Source organism: Podarcis muralis, chromosome 4 (assembly GCF_964188315.1).
Source record: "Podarcis muralis chromosome 4, rPodMur119.hap1.1, whole genome shotgun sequence".
In the NCBI taxonomy this organism is placed as follows: Eukaryota; Metazoa; Chordata; class Lepidosauria; order Squamata; family Lacertidae; genus Podarcis; species Podarcis muralis.
The window spans coordinates 69,068,448-69,085,981 of record NC_135658.1 but is presented as its reverse complement, the minus strand read 5'-3'; the positions used below and the strand labels follow the sequence as shown (position 1 = coordinate 69,085,981).

Genomic DNA, 17,534 nt, shown 5'->3' with positions numbered 1-17,534 from the left:
TGCCTTGCTCTTTCCTTAGAATTTTAAAAGCAGAAGCTGGCTAGCCACCTGTCAGGGATGCTGGGACAGCAGATTTCCTTCATCAGCAGGGGTTAGGTTAAACACTAAAGGATCTTTGAAGTCTTCTGCACAACTAGGTTGCTATGTGGCTGGTTCCTATGCCAATGCCCTAGCAAGATTGTGGCTGGCATGGGAAGAAACCAGCGACATCCTCTTACCCCAACCCACTTTGATTCCTGTTTATAGATGCTACGGCCACAGAGTGAAAAATCCAACTATGTAAAGTTTCAAGTATGTTTCATTGGATAAACCTCGAGTGTGACAGGTTCTTGGAGTAAGTCCCACTTAATTTGATTGGCCTTACTTACGAGCAGGCATGAAGAGGGTTCATTGCAAGTGGTTGAAACTTGGGTAACTGATCTGCATTAACAGTGCAGTCCTATGCATATCTACCCAGAGGTAAGCCATGCTGTATTCAATGGAACTTACCTAAGGGAAGAGTGTAGAAATGTCATGGGCAATCTGTGGTCCTCCAGATAACTCCTGTCAGCCCTAGTTGGCATAGACAACAACATAGCAAAGCAAGGGTAATCTCCCAAGTCAGTCTGTTTTGCTCAGAGTCCAACATCTGGAGGCCGCTGGTTCCCGTTCCTGATATAAACAATAGCATATCACTAGCTTACTGCCATCATCCATATTTTTGAGAGTAATTACCCCACCACAGTTACTAGTATTTGTTGCATGAGCATAGTCAATAATTCATTATAAGGTTTTAGATTGATCCCAGGTATGACAAAGGATTGTCAAATGCCCTTGGGGAACATAGGCTGCAATCCTAAAATAGCTTATTTCTTTGCTTATGTTGAACATCACACACACTTTACCTTTGTTGATTTTCATAGAGATAAATACTTTATCTCCCTTGACCACAGCATTTCAAATCCAGCTGCTCTAAAGATAAAAACCCCTATAACCATTTCCCTCAAAATTCATGTGTTTGGAGTGACTAAAACATTTATGGACTGATTCTTAGAATGATTCTTCATTTTTGTTTCTTTCTAGAATACACCCTGCAGTTGGTTGCAGACCAAATAAAGTATTTTGGAACTGCACAGAAGACAGAAATCCCCCCATATGAATGGTTATAAAATATAACAGCAATACAGATTTGTTATAAATCTCGTTCAGAGGGATTCTCTCCCGGGAACTGCCAGACAAGTGTGGAACACATTTTGCTGTTGTGGCAGGAATGTCAGTACAAGTTCAGGAGAGATAAATAAATGTGGCAAGTTGGCCCAGATCCTCTGCTGTCTTAAGCCAGTATTTTTCTACTGACCTCAATATTATTATTGTCTCCATGATATTTTGCAATCTGGAGATATGTAGGAATCAGGTGGGGGAAAGAAATGGGGCAAAGAACTGCAGGAAAGAGACAGAATGATCATTTAAAACAAATGATGTTGTTACTGTTCTGTTCTTGCCTCTCATGAGGCTGACAGTTGCTTACCATGCCACAATAAACGTCTTGGACAGTGGTGGGGAACCTCAGCCCCCGAACCTGAATGCGGCCCTTCAGACCTCTCTGCCTGGCCCTCAGGACTCTCCCAAGCCATTCATGCTCCGCAGACAACCCCCTCTCCACCAGCCTTGCTCCACACTTTTCTTGAATTATTCTGTCTGTGTGGAACATGTCCTTGAGCTGTGATAAAGCCTCTTGCTTTCATTAGGAGGATGGAGATAATGTGAGGTGTGTATGTGTAGAAACCTCTGACTTGTTATTTTTTTCAGGGGGGGATATGGCAGAAAATGGTTCTCCCCACCCACCCTGGTCTAAGGCACATGCCCTTGTGAGTGAATGGGAAACGGCATTCAAGCATAGTGTTTTGAGAGCATATGGTTAACGGTCAGTGAAACATACGTTGGAAATTAAAGATGGAAATTACTCTTGCGTATTATGCTGGAAATTAACCTTACGTATTACTAAGAGCAGTGTCACTACATGTTGCCATTTGAAGCTTCCAGAAATGTACTGTTTCAGAGATCACTTGATTTGAAAGAAAGTACTATAAGTTTGTTTTCTCAGTAGATTTGCATTATTTAGTGGAGTATTTCCCTTCTTATACCCAAACGAGAAGCTGTTCTCAAATTCATGGCTGAGCCAGTGTAAGGGCAGTACGATTTCTGATGCAATGCCTAGCTGTAAATATTGTGATGAAATTTAAGGATCCTGAGCACTCTCCTTGCAGTAATAAAACACTATTGTTAAAGGGAACCGGTTGCAGGGCGTATGTGCGTGTTTACTAGCAACAACTTTGATGCTACATAACTCAGAAGCCTTCTAAACATACCAGGATAATTAATATGAAGTAAATAGTTATTTATCCAATCTCGTACTGGTTTACTATTCAACTCAGTGACTTCCGAACTTCAGAATTCCTTCAGAATAAGCAGATCAGTAATATATCTGATTATATATCTGATATATCTGGGGGATTCTACACAGTTCTGTCCTCTAGCTTTGCAAAATGCTGGAATATGACTAGTGTTTCAGAGTTCAAAACCTATTCTGTTTAGTCTGAAGCTAGCTACACATTGGTGCATCGGAGAAGTAATGTGTACTCAAGTACCGGTTGCCTATTTGAAACTGAAGGGCATGTGATGGTTATGAATGTGGAAGATTCCAAATGTAGACTTTGCAATCATATAACAGAAGGAAGCCATATTTAACGTCCTATGTAAATATGCACAGCAGTACATTGTTAGTCTGATTTATTTTGAGCTTACAAACGGGCGCCAGTGTATTCGCTAGACACTAGGTGTGGTGTAGTGGCTGAAGACTGCCAACTATGTACTAGGAAATCCCCAGCTAAAATTTGTTTCTTCTGCCATGAACTTAGCAGGAGGTAAGCTCTGCAGACTTCCTCCAGTCAGCCTGCACTGCCTTTACAGGGATGGTATACAGATTATTTAGATGACGTATGAGAAACATTTTCCAATACAGTGGTACCTCGGGTTACATACGCTTCAGGTTACATACGCTTCAGGTTACAGACTCCGCTAACCCAGAAATAGTGCTTCAGGTTAAGAACTTTGCTTCAAGATGAGAACAGAAATTGTGCTCCGGCGGCATGGCAGCAGCAGGAGGCCCCATTAGCTAAAGTGGTGCTTCAGGTTAAGAACAGTTTCAGGTTAAGAACGGACCTCCGGAACGAATTAAGTACATAACCCGAGGTACCACTGTACTGAATGCGTTATAAATGCATCATTTGTGAGAAAAGCTATATGCTAAACAAATGACTGAAGGCATGGTTCAGACACGTTTATAAAGTTGGGCAATACTTTTATTAGAATCAGGGCTTTTCCCCTAGGGGAATTTACAGGAGCTCAGTTCCGGCACCTCTCAGGTGGGCGACATTGCCATTCTAAGAACGAGGAGGGTGTCCTGGCACCTGTTTTTCTAGGAACAATAGCACCGTCCGTTAATACTACATGTGGCGATCTTCCCTGTTCTCTAGAGCAAGTGCAAGAAGTTCTATCTATCAGGTGCGTGTGGGAAAGGTGAAGGAAGAAAGGCGTGCAGGTGACGTGCAAGCCTGGCCTTCTGCTGGTTAGGCGCAGCGGCAGCGCGCGGGAAGCCGCCTGGCTCCCTCAGCCGCTCCTCTCGCCAGCCGCCACTAGAGGGTCCTGGAGGACAAACCTGCTGCTGCCCGAGGAGAAGCTTGGGCTGCCGCTCCGCAGGTTGCTCGAGGGGAGGCCGGCTCAAGCGCCGCCTCTCCCCGGCTCGTCTTTGTGCCGCCGCCGCCCGACCCCTCCAGCGCCGAAACCTTTCGAGGGGGCTTCCCTGGGACGGGGACGACGCCATCCCCGCAGCAGCTGCAGCCCCCGCGAGGCCTCGGCCTCCCACCCCCCTCGCCCCACCCACACAAAGGGCTTCTTCGCTGCGCCTAAACGGCGAGCACTGGGGCTGCGCTTCGACAAGAAGCCATTGCAAAATAAAGGTTTATTATTATTATTTATTTATTTTAAAAGGAGGAAGCGGAAATAGGTGATAGGAGCGGCTGCCGCCGGGTGTGTTTTTTTATTGGGGGGGGGGGGGTCTTTCTCCTTTGGCTCCTCGAAGGGCGGAGAGGCAATTGCTTTTAGCAATGCCGAAAGCAGCCGGTCTCTTCCTCGGGGCCGGAACCCCATTGAATCCAGGAGGCGTGGTTTCCCGCTGCCTTTTTAACACGGCTGCGACTTATTCCCCACGTGAAATCGCAGTGACCCTTTCCCCCCTTTTCTCTTTTTAAATCGTTGCGTGCATTCTTCCTCTGTATGTTGGAGCTTAGCATTGCATTGCAGCCCTCCTATTTCGCTGATAGGGGAAGGGGGAATATTAAATTGTGGGTGGACATAGCAGTCGACACAAGAGATTTCTCTTCAATACATAACAGGGGAAACTCATCTTTCTCTCTCCACCCGCCGCTTTGTTTGGAGATTCATGCCCACTTCCCCACCAGCATGTTCCAACCCAGACCCTTTTCGATCTTCCCACCCACCGATTTCCTAAAGAAAACCCTCGGGCGAAAGTTGCGCTAGTTCTGGGAGACTTCCTTAACTTATCTCCTGGCTTTTAAAGAGAGGGAAAGAGAAATCCTTTGGCCACAATCCGCCGCAGCGACTACTATTTGGGCTGGAATATTTTACAACACACCCCACAAGCGTGAGCCGCCTCCTCCTCCCTCCCGGCTTGGCTCTGCCCAGCTGCACCCGGCTGAGTTGAGCAAGCCTGTTTGCAGCCTCGCCGTTTCCCTGCGCGCTTTCCCCGCCTCCCCTTTGCCCGGGCTCCTCTTCGACCCAACGGGATCCGGAGGGAAGCGGAGGAGGAGCCAAGGCTGCGCGAGGGGGTTTTGCAACTCCCTCCCCTCGCCATATGGGAGCGGGCTGGAAACTGTTGTTAGGTATGTGGTTCCTAGGTCAGCGGCACGCTGGATCCAGCTAGGAGGAAGGAGCTGGGGGGCAGTTTCGGGCGACCATGGAGAATGTGGAGTTCCGAGGCGGCCAGGAGAGGTTCCCGGACAAAGATCCGAGGCTAAACCCCGCGTTTTTGGACACCCAAGGGCACCCTCACCAGCCTCTGCTGCTGATAGGGGAGCAGAGGGGAGGCGACGCGTACAAGCTGGTGGAAGTGCAACTGAGCGGCGGGGCTCCCTGGGGATTCACGTTGAAAGGAGGAAGAGAACATGGAGAGCCTCTCATCATCACCAAGGTAAGGTTACACGCGCGCGTATTTCTCCGCGTAGGTGATCCAAGGGGTGCCACAGTGTGGCGGGGTGGGTGAGGGGATTCCCAGCCTCTTTTGTTTATGTCAGGATGTGGCCGGTTGACTCTTGTAATCCTACTGATTTCCAGAGTTTTCTGCCCCCTGGCCGAGCAGTTTGCTTGCACATACAAATGGTGTGTTTTTTCCTTTTTTCTTTTCTGGAAGCACTTTTTACTAAGTGGTCGCTTCGATTCACCTCAACAGGGGACTCTTGCGATGTTGTTGGCAGCGGCTGAATTCTTCTTTACTTTGGTCTTCGTGACATTGGAGTGCGTACTCCAGCCGCCACTCATTGAGGGTTGCTTTCAAATATTCTTGAAAATGCCCAGTTGGCTTTGTTCTCTTGGCTGTAATTGCCATAATGTGGTTTTACCGTTTGTTTTTGGTCACATTTTCAGTTTAGCATACTCACTGGTAGTCCCATTGATTTAATGGTAAATTCCATGATGGATGGAAGCTTCAGGCAGCAATCCTAGGAACACTTTCCTGAGAGTAAACCCTATTCAGCACAGTGGGGCTTACCTCTGAGAAAGTTTGCATATAGGCTTGCACTGTAGAGTTCACATACAGGCCCCCCCCTTTTTAATCCAGAATAGCATTCCAGGTTAATTAATGTGTCATCACACAATCACCAAATCAGAATTCATAGTATACTTACTCAGCCATTGCACTAACTGGAGAAAAGTACACTTCTTGTTATGAGTACAAAAAGATGATTCAAGGACAGTAAGTGATCTTATTTGCCTATTTTAATTTCCTGAATGGTCACACAATACTGCTCAATTAAGAATGGCGAGTTGTTCCTCATAGAAGTGGTACAGTTTCCTCCTTTTTCTCCTCATAGAACTGCATGTCTCTTCACTGTCATTTCTCCTGTGCTGAATGAACATTTAACTACAGATTGAATTGCTCTGAACTGCACAGGTCAAGATAATTTCTTAACTTTCCAGTTGTTGTGGCTTATTCCCTAATGGCCTAGAGGTGGAGGGAGAGCTATCAGAGCTTTTTTTGAAGCTCTTTCTTGCTTATGTCATTGTTGCAACTGAATACTGGATTAGATTATTTAGCTGTGTTTGGTCAGAAAAATCCTCCTCCATTTCCCAAAAGCCATTCACAAGGCCATGTGTGATAACAGGACAGACCCACTTGCATGTTACCTGCGCAGCTGAAAAGCAAACACCACACTTTCTTAGGCAGATTATTTCACTTTATTATTCCTCTCCCCTAGGCCTTCGAGAAGGGCATGTGTCTTTCAGTATTGCCACTGAGTGTTAAAACATGTGTTGTTCAAATGCTCATTGTTTTCAGTTGTTTGCCAAACTTTTATCCAAACTCAACCCCCTGATCTGCTCTGTGCAGAATTAGTTTTGTTTCTGCATCAGTGTAATTTCTTACCATTTAACAAACAACAATTGGCTGTCCATCATATTTCTTAAGACCTTGAGAACCAAGGGGAGCTGCTTGCTGCTAGATAATGTTTTATTCTTTCACTGGTGGAAGCTGGGGTCTAGTTCATACAAAAACAATTCCTTAGACGTAGAAAGCTAGCACGCCAGGTCCCCCTGGCTAAATCTCTTCTTCCTGGCATCCATGTCCAGCTCAGAGATATTTTGTTAGTGGTGATGTATGAAGAAACTTTCAGTTATGTGAGCCTTCTCTGAAGGAGTACAGGTTTGTGTCTTGTGACGCAATCTAATCTCCATGGCCACTGTCCCATAAAATTCGTGTGGCTCTCATAATTTACCTACCTATGTCAGTGTCTGATAATCTGATTATAGGTGGCTGAATACAGACAATACAAGGAATTACCAAAGTGTGCATTTAATATCCTGCTAAGTGTTGAGAACATTTGCACCACACCTTGCTTTTCCAGAATCTTGATTAGGTGTGGAAATGTGATAAAAATTATTCTCATCCCTTGGCAGGATTGGTTTACCAAGCATACATAGACAGTCACTTAGCATTTGGGAAATGGCTGCCTTTTGTTCACTTTGTGTCCTGATCACTGTGAGGCCAGCTGAGAAAAACACTGCTTCCTGCCTTCAACACTCAAAAATGTTCTAGGGAGCCCTAGATTGTATTAAACGTATACAAGCAGACAGGGGAACCCAAATCCATGTGTTATTCATACTATGTACAACAATATGTCTGTATTGGATAGAAGTAATTAAATGCTTTAGGGGATTAAAAATAGCCAAGGGTTTTAGAGCTTATTGAAAAGTTTGAAGTTGACATATTGTTAAGTTTTAGGCAAGGAAGAAAGCAGAGACTTGAGGCATGGAATATAATTAACAGATGCACTGAAATGACTTTTTAAGAGATGAGTGATTTTTGTCATTGTTATTTATATTGATGATGAAGTAATAGTTGAAACTTGTGGTTTAATTAAGAAATTAAAATAGGGTTGATTATCTGTTGTTGTTCATGTATGTACTGAGAATATTACTATTGTATGGTTAGAAAAGGGGGCGACAGAGGATGAGATGGTTGGATAGTGTTTTCGAGGTTACCAGCATGAGTTTGACCAAACTGCGGGAGGTAGTGGAGGACAGAGGTGCCTGGCGTGCTCTGGTCCATGGTGTCACGAAGAGTCGGACACGACTAAACGACTAAACAACAACAACATGGTTAGAGATGCTCAGATTTTATTAAATGCCTGTGGGGCCCAGGAGAACATTGCTTGTTCTCCTAAAACTATAGAATTGGAGCCAACTAAGTTACCTGCACTCCCTGTTGTTTTGAATGGAGACTTAATCATGCCAGACTGTTAAATTGAATCAAAGTGTACTCTAGGCTGAAATTCTGCACCCAGTTACCTGTGAGTAAGCCTCATTGAGGATTTTGCGCACACTCAATTCCCAATTTTTCTACCCTAAGTATGGGCTTAGCGTGGTCAGCATGTGTAATGCTGTGTGTTTGAAGGCAGCTCTTTATCTTTTTTAAAAGTCCATGCAACTACCTCAGCAAAATTACCCCTCACCTGCAGCAGCAGTGGTTTTTCAAAGATTCACTTGCACAATAATTTCTTGGACCATCAGGATCTAATGGTCAAAGTAACAGGGATGAACTGGTTTGAAATACTGATAAAGCATGTAACCTGTTGTATAGTGCAGGGAAAGGAGGGCTTTGAGCTTACAGCATGGATGCCACAATCCTGATTCTACCCCTCCACTCCAGGTATTTACTGTAAGATGCCTGCTAGACCTGGCAGATTCCCCGTTTCTTTTTTCTCTTGGCTCACACCCCAGTCTTCCATACATCAGAAAGCTAACGGGTACTTGCCAGACCATTTTGAGGGACTTAAACACATTCACTTACAAATTTATGTGCATTGTGTGTTCCCTGAGAGTATAGAAATGTTGTCCAATTTTTGGTGGCCCCATTTTGCTTCCAAACTGATAGGCAGGTTTGCTATGAGAGGGAGTGGTGATAAGGTGGAGAGAGGCGTAAGGTTTGTTTGCCTTCTGTACTTAATTACACCACACACTTTTTATGAACTTTTGCTTAGTGCATGGAAAGATAGCAAAGGACAAGATGTAAACAATCTACGAGAAGTTTGAAATGCTAAAAACATTCGACAAGCCCATCTGTAGCTATTTTAAATATAAGATGGAATAAAACCATGTGTTTGGGTACTGAAATGCTGGGTGTATAAAATGTTATAGTGGTTTCTTGGAAGGTCAAGCCAAATTCACATTGTTAAACCAGATAATAATAGGGTAGCACAGCCCATAACTGAGTGACTTGGCTGGTTCATTTCTGATGTTTATGTAGACATCGAGGACCTTTTCAAATACCCTGTTTTCAAGGGCAAAAGATGTGCACCTGTTAAGTATTTCCTGTATGCAATCAGCACATCACTTGAGTTTGTACTTCTGGCCCTGGCATAGCACATTTTCACAGTACTCAGTATGCTATATTTTGTTATTGAGGATGATAATATTTTCTTCTCAGATATTGTACATACTACTATCATGACTGCATTGTAGAATGTGATTGTCAAGTGTACCGCATACCTTTTTTTTTTTAAAAGGAGTAAACTCACTAATGATATTATAAGGTCTAAGATGGGAAACTTGAGTTCAAAAGGGCTGTTGTATTAGAATCATAGAATTGTAGGGTTGGAAGGGACCACAAGGGTCTTCTAATCTAACCACCTGCAATGCAGGAATCTTTTTGTTCAGTGTGGGGCTTTAACTCCCATTATATTAAGAGTCCCATGCTCTACACCGACAGAGCTATCCAGTTTCAGTGGCTATAAAGCAGGGCTGGGGAACCTGGGACCATCTAGGTGTTGTTGGACTACAGCTCCCATCATCCCTGACTGTTGACCATATTGGCTAGGGCTGATGAGCATTGGAGTCCGTCCAGCATTATCTGGAGAGTCACAGGTTCTCCATCCCTAGTATAAAGCAAAAGTATTACGTGGTTCAATTCCTGATTTTGCAACTGCATTATACTGTAAGGTAAAGGGACCCCTGACCATTAGGTCCAGTCGTGGCCGACTCTGGGGTTGCGGCGCACATCTTGCTTTATTGGCCGAGGGAACCAGCGTACAGCTTCCGGGTCATGTGGCCAGCATGACTAAGCCGCTTCTGGTGAAACCAGAGCAGCGCACGGAAACACTGTTTACCTTCCCACCGGAGCAGTACCTATTTATCTACTTGCACTTTGACGTGCTTTCGAACTGCTAGGTTGGCAGGAGCAGGGACTGAGCAATGGGAGTTCACCCCGTCGCGGGGCTTCGAACTGTCAACCTTCTGATCGGCAAGTCCTAGGCTCTGTGGTTTAACCCACAGCGCCACCCGCGTCCCTGCATTATACTGTACTGCCTTTCAAAAAAATCATTCATAGTCCCAAAGTCCGCCCCTTCCGTCCTTATTTATTTATAACAATTTCTATACCACTTACTTTGCACCTGTCCTCACATTTGTCTGTGATTCTCTTTGCCCTTCTCCTCAGTGCCTTGCTGGGAATGAAAGGGAAGGTGAAAGAATAACTGAGAGGAAAGGGTGCTTTTTCTTTCTCCCCACACCACCACCACCACTTTTCTTCTCACTTCTTGGTTGGCAAGTAGTATGCTTGTTTGTGCTCTCCAGGGGGCTAGAGCCAGCCCAGTACCCGCTGGTTGACAGCTCCGAGTTAAGGTAATAATTTAGCTTTGTCATTCCGCCAAAAAAGCCTGACTCAGGAAACAGAAGCAAGCCATTTAAGTTCTTTGAATGCTGAAGCATGCTTATGTGCTATATTTTACTTGGTCAGTGAACTTTTCCACCTTTCATTCTGCAAACATGGTGCTCAGAATTTATGAGTACTACAAGGGCAAGCTTCTTAAAAACATAGAATTCTCACTCATATACAAACTTAATATTCCATGTGTTTTTTCCTAAACGGGCAGCAGATGAGTCTAAACATTTGTTCAAAGATGCCCCGGCAACAAGTCTTTCTGTGAACTGTGCCAGCTCTTGTGACTTCAGTGAGTGTGGCACTTAAAAAACAAAGCATAACTAAGCCTCATAGCCAAGTGGCGATGATATGAGGGAGGGGGGCTAGCAGCTGAAGAGGGAAGGGATAAACCTCTTCTCCCTGTGTAATAAGACTTTGATCAGAATCCAGGATCAGCACAGCTGTAATTTACAAAAAAACAAATGCAGGTGTGTAGTTTGAGCCTTTGACATCTAAAGATGGCTTAAAAGGAGGCTGGTGAAATTCATAGAGGATAAGTCTGTCAGTGGCTACTAGCCCTAATAACTATATGTTACTTTTGGGATTGGGCTCAATACCAATTGCAGACAACCAACACAGTTGGCTTTGTGCCCTTGCTTGTTGGCTTCTTAGAAGCACCTAGTTTCCCGCTGTGAGAAACAGGATGCTGGACTCGATAGACCTTAAGTCTCATCCGGCTGGGCAATTCTTACATTGCCAGATCTCAACGGAACTATTGCTACCTTACATTGTTTTCTTGTTTCTTTCCCCTTTCCTTCAGGGCCCTGTATATTAGATTTCATGCATCTAGTAAATAGCATATATAAAGTTTAAAAGATTTTGGGTTGTTCGCAGCGGTACGGATTTGATTGATAAAAAAAAATACTGGGTGTTTGCAGAAAATGATGGCGCTAGAACTGTTTTTGTTACACACACTCAAAGTTATCTCTTGGAAGACCCTTTGTTCAAGCAACTCTTCACTTGGCTAGTACATGAAAATGGCACAGATAGCCTGTTGCTGGTTCTTCAGGTGTATGATACCGTTGGCAGCCAACAGTTCCTGGCAGCGATCTCATTCTGTCTGCATTTGCTCATCTCCATTCCAGCCAAAGCCATGATGGTGGCAAGATTGCTCCTCTGACATTTGTCACAGGACAGGAGTAGCCACCTAAGACCTTGGCAAGGAAGCAGCAAGGATGGCATCAGCTGTTAAGCAGACATTTTTACTTGGCCGGTCTTTGAAGTGCCCCACACCCATTTAGTCAGAATTGCTGACTAATGCTCAAAAAATGTCCCTTTGAATTGTGGAAGGAGTTGACTTTTGTCCTTTCTGAGGTCTAATTGGTTCTTGCATTGAAACGAAATAGTGTTACCTTTTGTTCTTTTTTCACTTCTAGGTGTAAAGGGTGCTTATCCACAGTATTCCAAAAATCTCTTTCCCGAAGGCAAACTAATCTTGTCTACTCTGGCAGTTTTAATCTATGCCTGAGATTAAAAAAAGAAACCTGACTGAGATTGTATTGCACCTGAATGTTCATGTTCTTTAGCAATATGTTATAACTCTTACACTTTTCTGATGGTTTACAGAAGGTCAATATTTAATTAGCAGAAGCTGTTCAGTGGTGAAGTTCAAATGCTGATATATTAATGAGTGATCAATTAAAGAAAAAGGAGGGCGAAAAACACCCTGTTATTTGAGTTCTTGCTTTAACTTTTCCAGAAAAGACCCATTCCAGTTTTTCACTAAAAATGACAGCAAACCAAATTGCAATAATTCACTCACTCAGTAGCTCCTGAGTGGAGTTCAGGTCAGCTGACTAGCTAACTACATGTAAACATGTTGAAATTGCAGGAAAGATTAACTTGATCAAGATAAGCATCCTGATAACGTAATGCAAGACATTCACGGTACATATTTGGAGCATTCTGATGTATTCCTGTGCAGGTTCTCTTCCGCAGAACCCCATTGTGAAACTGCCTGCAGCAGTAAATTGCAGATGAGTCATGTCGAGTGAGTCTGGCAAATACTTGGGTGGGGAACTTCTAAGTGAAACTTAATTTCATTGCAGAAAGTGGGTTTGCTTATTCAATTAGGGGATTCCTTGTTGAATCAGTGCATATGTAGATGCCACAATGTACTTGTTGTTGCGATGAAAGATGTAATGCTTTTGTCTTCCCGGCACAATCTAAAACAGTGATATATTTTGATATTCCTAGGCACTGGTATTGGGTTTCTAAAAACTTGGACACTTAGGCAACTGGGTATTTTCTAAATCTGCTCATAGGTCACGATTTTTGACATTGCTCTCAACAGACCCAAATCTGGTGGTAGTTGATGCAGGGCAGGCACTGTTCCTGGGTTCCTTAATAACATGTACAGTGGTACCTCAGGTTACATACGCTTCAGGTTACATACGCTTCAGGTTACAGACTCCGCTAACCCAGAAATAGTGCTTCAGGTTAAGAACTTTGCTTCAGGATGAGAACAGAATTCGTGCTCCGGTGGCACGGCGGCAGCAGGAGGCCCCATTAGCTAAAGTGGTGCTTTAAGTTAAGAACAGTTTCAGGTTAAGAACGGACCTCCGGAATGAATTAAGTACTTAACCCGAGGTACCACTGTACAATGGTCAGTCACAAACCTTTGGAACAAAATAAAAAAAATATATTTTTGACTACAGCAGACCAACATGGCTACCTAACTGTAACAAACCTTTGGGATATAGTGGGCTAGCCCAGTGTTTCCCAGGGTCTTCACCTGTTTTTGGACTACAATTCCTACCATCCCTTACCACAGGTCTTGCTAGCTAGAGATGATGGGAGTTGTAGTCCAAAAACAGCTGGAGACCCAAGTTTGGGAAGAAGAGTTTGGATTTGATATCCCGCCTTTCACTCCCTTTAAGGAGTCTCAAAGCGGCTAACATTCTCCTTTCCCTTCTTCCCCCACAACAAACACTCTGTGAGGTGCGTGGGACTGAGAGACTTCAGAGAAGTGTGACTGGCCCAAGGTCACCCAGCAGCTGCATGTGGAGGAGCAGAGATGCGAACCCGGTTCACCAGATTACGAGTCCACTGCTCTTAACCACTATACCACGCTGGCTCTCGAAACACAGGGCTGGACCATTGCTGTAAATCTTGAACTTTGGGGATGTATGATGTCCTTCAGGGGTCTCCGAAGAGACCAGCTGCAACTCTTACCACACTCTGCATCATTGATTCAAAGTTTAGGGCTAAGAAACATGCTCTGCTTGGCGCAAAGGGCTAAGTCACTGCTGGCAGTGACTGTATGCCATACTTCTTCAAATTTAGTATTCTAATGGGGAGAATGGATAGCTTGCTGCATAAGGACTCGATATTTATGGGCATCGCCACCAAGAAAATTGCTGGGTGGAAAATTTGGCCCTTATAGCCCATTATAAATTATACATATAAATATATAAATTATAAATATAAAGCATGAGCTAGACGTTTCAGACTCGTATTGGGAATGTTTCCCTAATGTAACATCACTTTTCTTTCAAACAGACAGTTGTGAGAGGTAGAAGTTTAGTGTAAAAAACAAACAAAAACAAAAACGGGCTTGTGTATGATTAGCATGAAGGAAGCAGCAGGAGCGAAGGCTGCAGGACATTGGATAAATAAACAGCTTTTCCCACTGTTGTAGGGATTATTCATTACTGTACTGTTAATGGAAACTCAGGTGCAGAAGTGTGTGATGTTATCTCCCTGGGGATCGCCTTCCATGAATACTAATGTGTTGTGTCTGTGTGTAAGCCAGGCGTAAGCAACCTTTTTTCTGCCATAGTTTTCTGCTAAGTGCTTGGCAGGACCAGAGACAAAAGTGTCTTGGTTTAGCTAATCTGGAATTAAAACTACCCTTCAGTTTTCACCACGGTTACTTCCTTAAAGCCATAAAGCCAGGGAAAAGGTGGTGGGGTTTTTTTTAAAATCAATTTCATTACATTAAATACTACCCCTTCCAATTGTTCATGCAAAGAGGAGGAAGTAAGGAGGGAAGAAACTCTGATGGGATGGAAGAATGAGGCAGTTTCAAGAGGTCCACGGGGCTGTGTAAAATGAGGTTAGGGGCTACAAGGAGCTCACCTGTGGCGTCTGCACATTTCAAGTAAAAGCAGTTAATGCAAGCAATGCTCTGTGCATGCTTTGAGTCTTCTAGGTGGAAGCTCTTTGCTAAGCAAAGACACTTGAATATTCAGCTTTGTGCAATAACCCAATGTTTCTATTGCTTTAAAGTCTCTTCCAGCACAAAGCAAAACTTTTCCAGTAGTTAGTACAGTATACATTTGTTTCTTATTTGCATAACTGCTTTGATCTGTTTTTATCCGCAGTGAGCTTGTTGCACAAAAGTTGATATGGTCCAGGGGTGTGTGTGGGTGTGTAATATTTTTCTGCCCTTTCTCCTTTTGCATAATAATTTAAGGTATGTGAGTATTTTCCAGGTTACAACCTGGAAGCCCTACCTGCACTGAAGTACACAGCAGGTGTCTTGTAACAGTAGGCTGATGAAAATGCAAATATAACAGGCAGGAAAAGTTTAAGGCTACACTCTGTAGTTCTTTGTATTGTGCTAATAGTCTGATGGTGGCTAGGGAATAAATCTTGTTAGAATTTGCTGGTGTTTATTGTATCAAATTTCTATCCTGTACTTCCTCCCAAATTATAAGGGCAGCATAGCATTTGCCAACATCATGAACCTTACTTCCAAGGTAAAGGTTTCTTCCTCCTTAGTGTACTGTATGAGTGTGTCCTGGCTGACATATAATTTCCTAATTGTTGTGTGTGTAATGTCCGGACATTACTAAAGAGACGTTCTGTTGTTTTGGGGTGGGGCTGAAAAATATTTGTCACTCTCAAAAAGTACTACCTCTTGATATATAACCTCTAGTTATTATTGTCTTCCTTCACCCCAGCAGATGCACATAAAAGGTTACTTGGTCTGGCTTACAATTTTAAAATAATAATAATAATACAGCACTTTCATGCATGGAAATGGGTTATGATCCAATGCTATTCATACACAGGCTGTTCTCAATAGGAATTATAATACAGTGGTACCTGGGGTTACGTACACTTCAGGTTCCATACGCTTCAGGTTACAGACTCCGCTAACCCAGAAATAGTACCTCGGGTTAAGAACTTTGCTTCAGGATGAGAACAGAAATCTTGCAGCAGTGGCAGCAAGAGACCCCATTAGCTAAAGTGGTGCTTCAGGTTAAGAACAGTTTCAGGTTAAGAACAGACCTCCAGAACAAATTAAGTTCTTAACCTGAGGTACCACTGTACCTAGCTACTTTAAATGAATTCAGATCTCCAGGGCCTGGTGAGCTCACCCAAGGGTACTAAAGGAGCTTGCAGATGTAATCTCAGAGCCTCTGTAATCTTTTGAGAATTCTTGGAGAACAGGTAAGGTCCCTGCAGACTGGAGGTAGGCAAATGTTGTCCTCATCTTCAAAAAAGGGGAAAAAATACCCAGGTAACTACTGCCCTGTGAGCTTGACAGTAATATCAGGAAAAAGGTCCCAGAGCAGATAATTAAACAGTTGGTCTGTAAGCACTAAGAAAAGGATGCTACGATTACTATGACCGAGCATGTGTTTCTCAGGAGCAAGTAATGCCGGACAAATATCACTTCTTTTTTAAGAGTTACAAGCTTTGTTCAGAACTCTTAACTGAATTATGAGCCCCTGAAAAGTGTTGATGTATTGCATTAATATGTGTCTATGTTTAGAAATTAATCTAAATGTGAAATACGCATTGCTATTGTGTGAGAAAATGGACGGTTATGACATTCGTCCTTATTCTCCAATGAATAAGTGATACTGCTTTCAAGATCATTGTCCTTAATTTAAATTAGGATGATAAAAGACCACTGTTGGGTAATTTCCCCAGTAGAGTTCAAATGCTAAACAGAGTATCTAGAGGTTTGTCAGCCCCATAATTGTGTGGATGAGGCAAAACAGATATCAGCAAGATTGGTTCTGTTCCTGGATAAATAATTCATTTCTGAGTGAAGAAAGAGAAATTCTGAGAGGCAAACCAAGAGGTTTAGAACCAGGTAGATAAGTTCAGTAGGTAAATAGGAAGCAAGTGTTTTAACACAGACCCTTGCGAAGCAGGGCGGGTATTTGTAAATTGGGCAGGGCATATCAGGAGATACTGGAGTTCAGCTGTCTTAAGAAATTCATCCCCTCAGAAGCCTACCATGTTGGCAAATTTCATTTGCTTCTGCTAATTATACAGACACATTACACACATGCACACACACGTGTATGTATGTATATATACACACACACATGCACGCATACATACACACACAGACACGATCACATACACATACTTATATATATTTGTTAGCTTTGAAAAAATAATTAGAGTTATCCACTATAAAGGGCTTGCTATGGCTTCAAATTCCATTAACTTCTTTCTATATCTATCTATCTATCTATCTATCTATCTATCTATCTATCTATCTATCGCCATATTTTGATTTCCCACTTGTGAAGTGTGGTGTTGGAAAACAAGGCCTTGCTTATTCCAAAGCAGACTTGGATCCAGGGCCAAATGAAGGAGGACTGTTTTCCAAAGCACCAAACTGGGGTCTGAACCAAGTCTTGCGATCAGTGCGCATCCCTAGTGTGCATTCCCAAGGCCAGCTCCTGCGTTGTTTTCTGTGCCAGCCCTTTAAGACAAAGTGGCCTAGGGGTTAGTAGTGGAGAAAGTTGCCTGAGAGGCTCTTAAATTGTCTTCTCTGGAGACTTTCAAGAACAGGTTGAACATGCTCTGCCAACTAGGATATCTAGTCTCATTACATGAAGTCATTTTTAGAGAACATGAATCATGACTCATATCAGGGCCTGATCCTTAAATCTTTCTCCAGTCTGTGATGTGGTGGTTGTGTTGTAAGACTTAAATAATAGGTTGAGGAAAATATTATCTGAATGGGAAATTAAAGCAATTAAATGGTTTATTCAGATATCGCTGCTCGCTTTTATTTTCTGTTTCTCTTGCC

At 43.2% G+C, this 17,534-nt stretch overlaps 1 protein-coding gene across 7 annotated transcripts in view; it reads left to right on the top strand.

Annotated features, from left to right (window-relative positions):
- The first annotated feature begins 3,739 nt into the window (after positions 1–3,739).
- The window catches only part of SHROOM2 (shroom family member 2), a 104,586-nt gene continuing 90,791 nt past the window's right edge, over positions 3,740–17,534 (top strand). For 2 of the 7 annotated variants that reach the window (XM_028727721.2, XM_028727720.2), the window contains exon 1: positions 3,744–5,248. In XM_028727721.2, coding sequence (XP_028583554.2) covers positions 5,015–5,248 — 234 coding nt within the window. In that variant the 5' untranslated portion in view covers positions 3,744–5,014. Of the gene's footprint in view, positions 5,249–17,534 lie in introns of all 7 variants that reach the window. The other 5 variants (XM_077927521.1, XM_028727719.2, XM_077927522.1 and 2 more) reach the window with 5 other exon arrangements.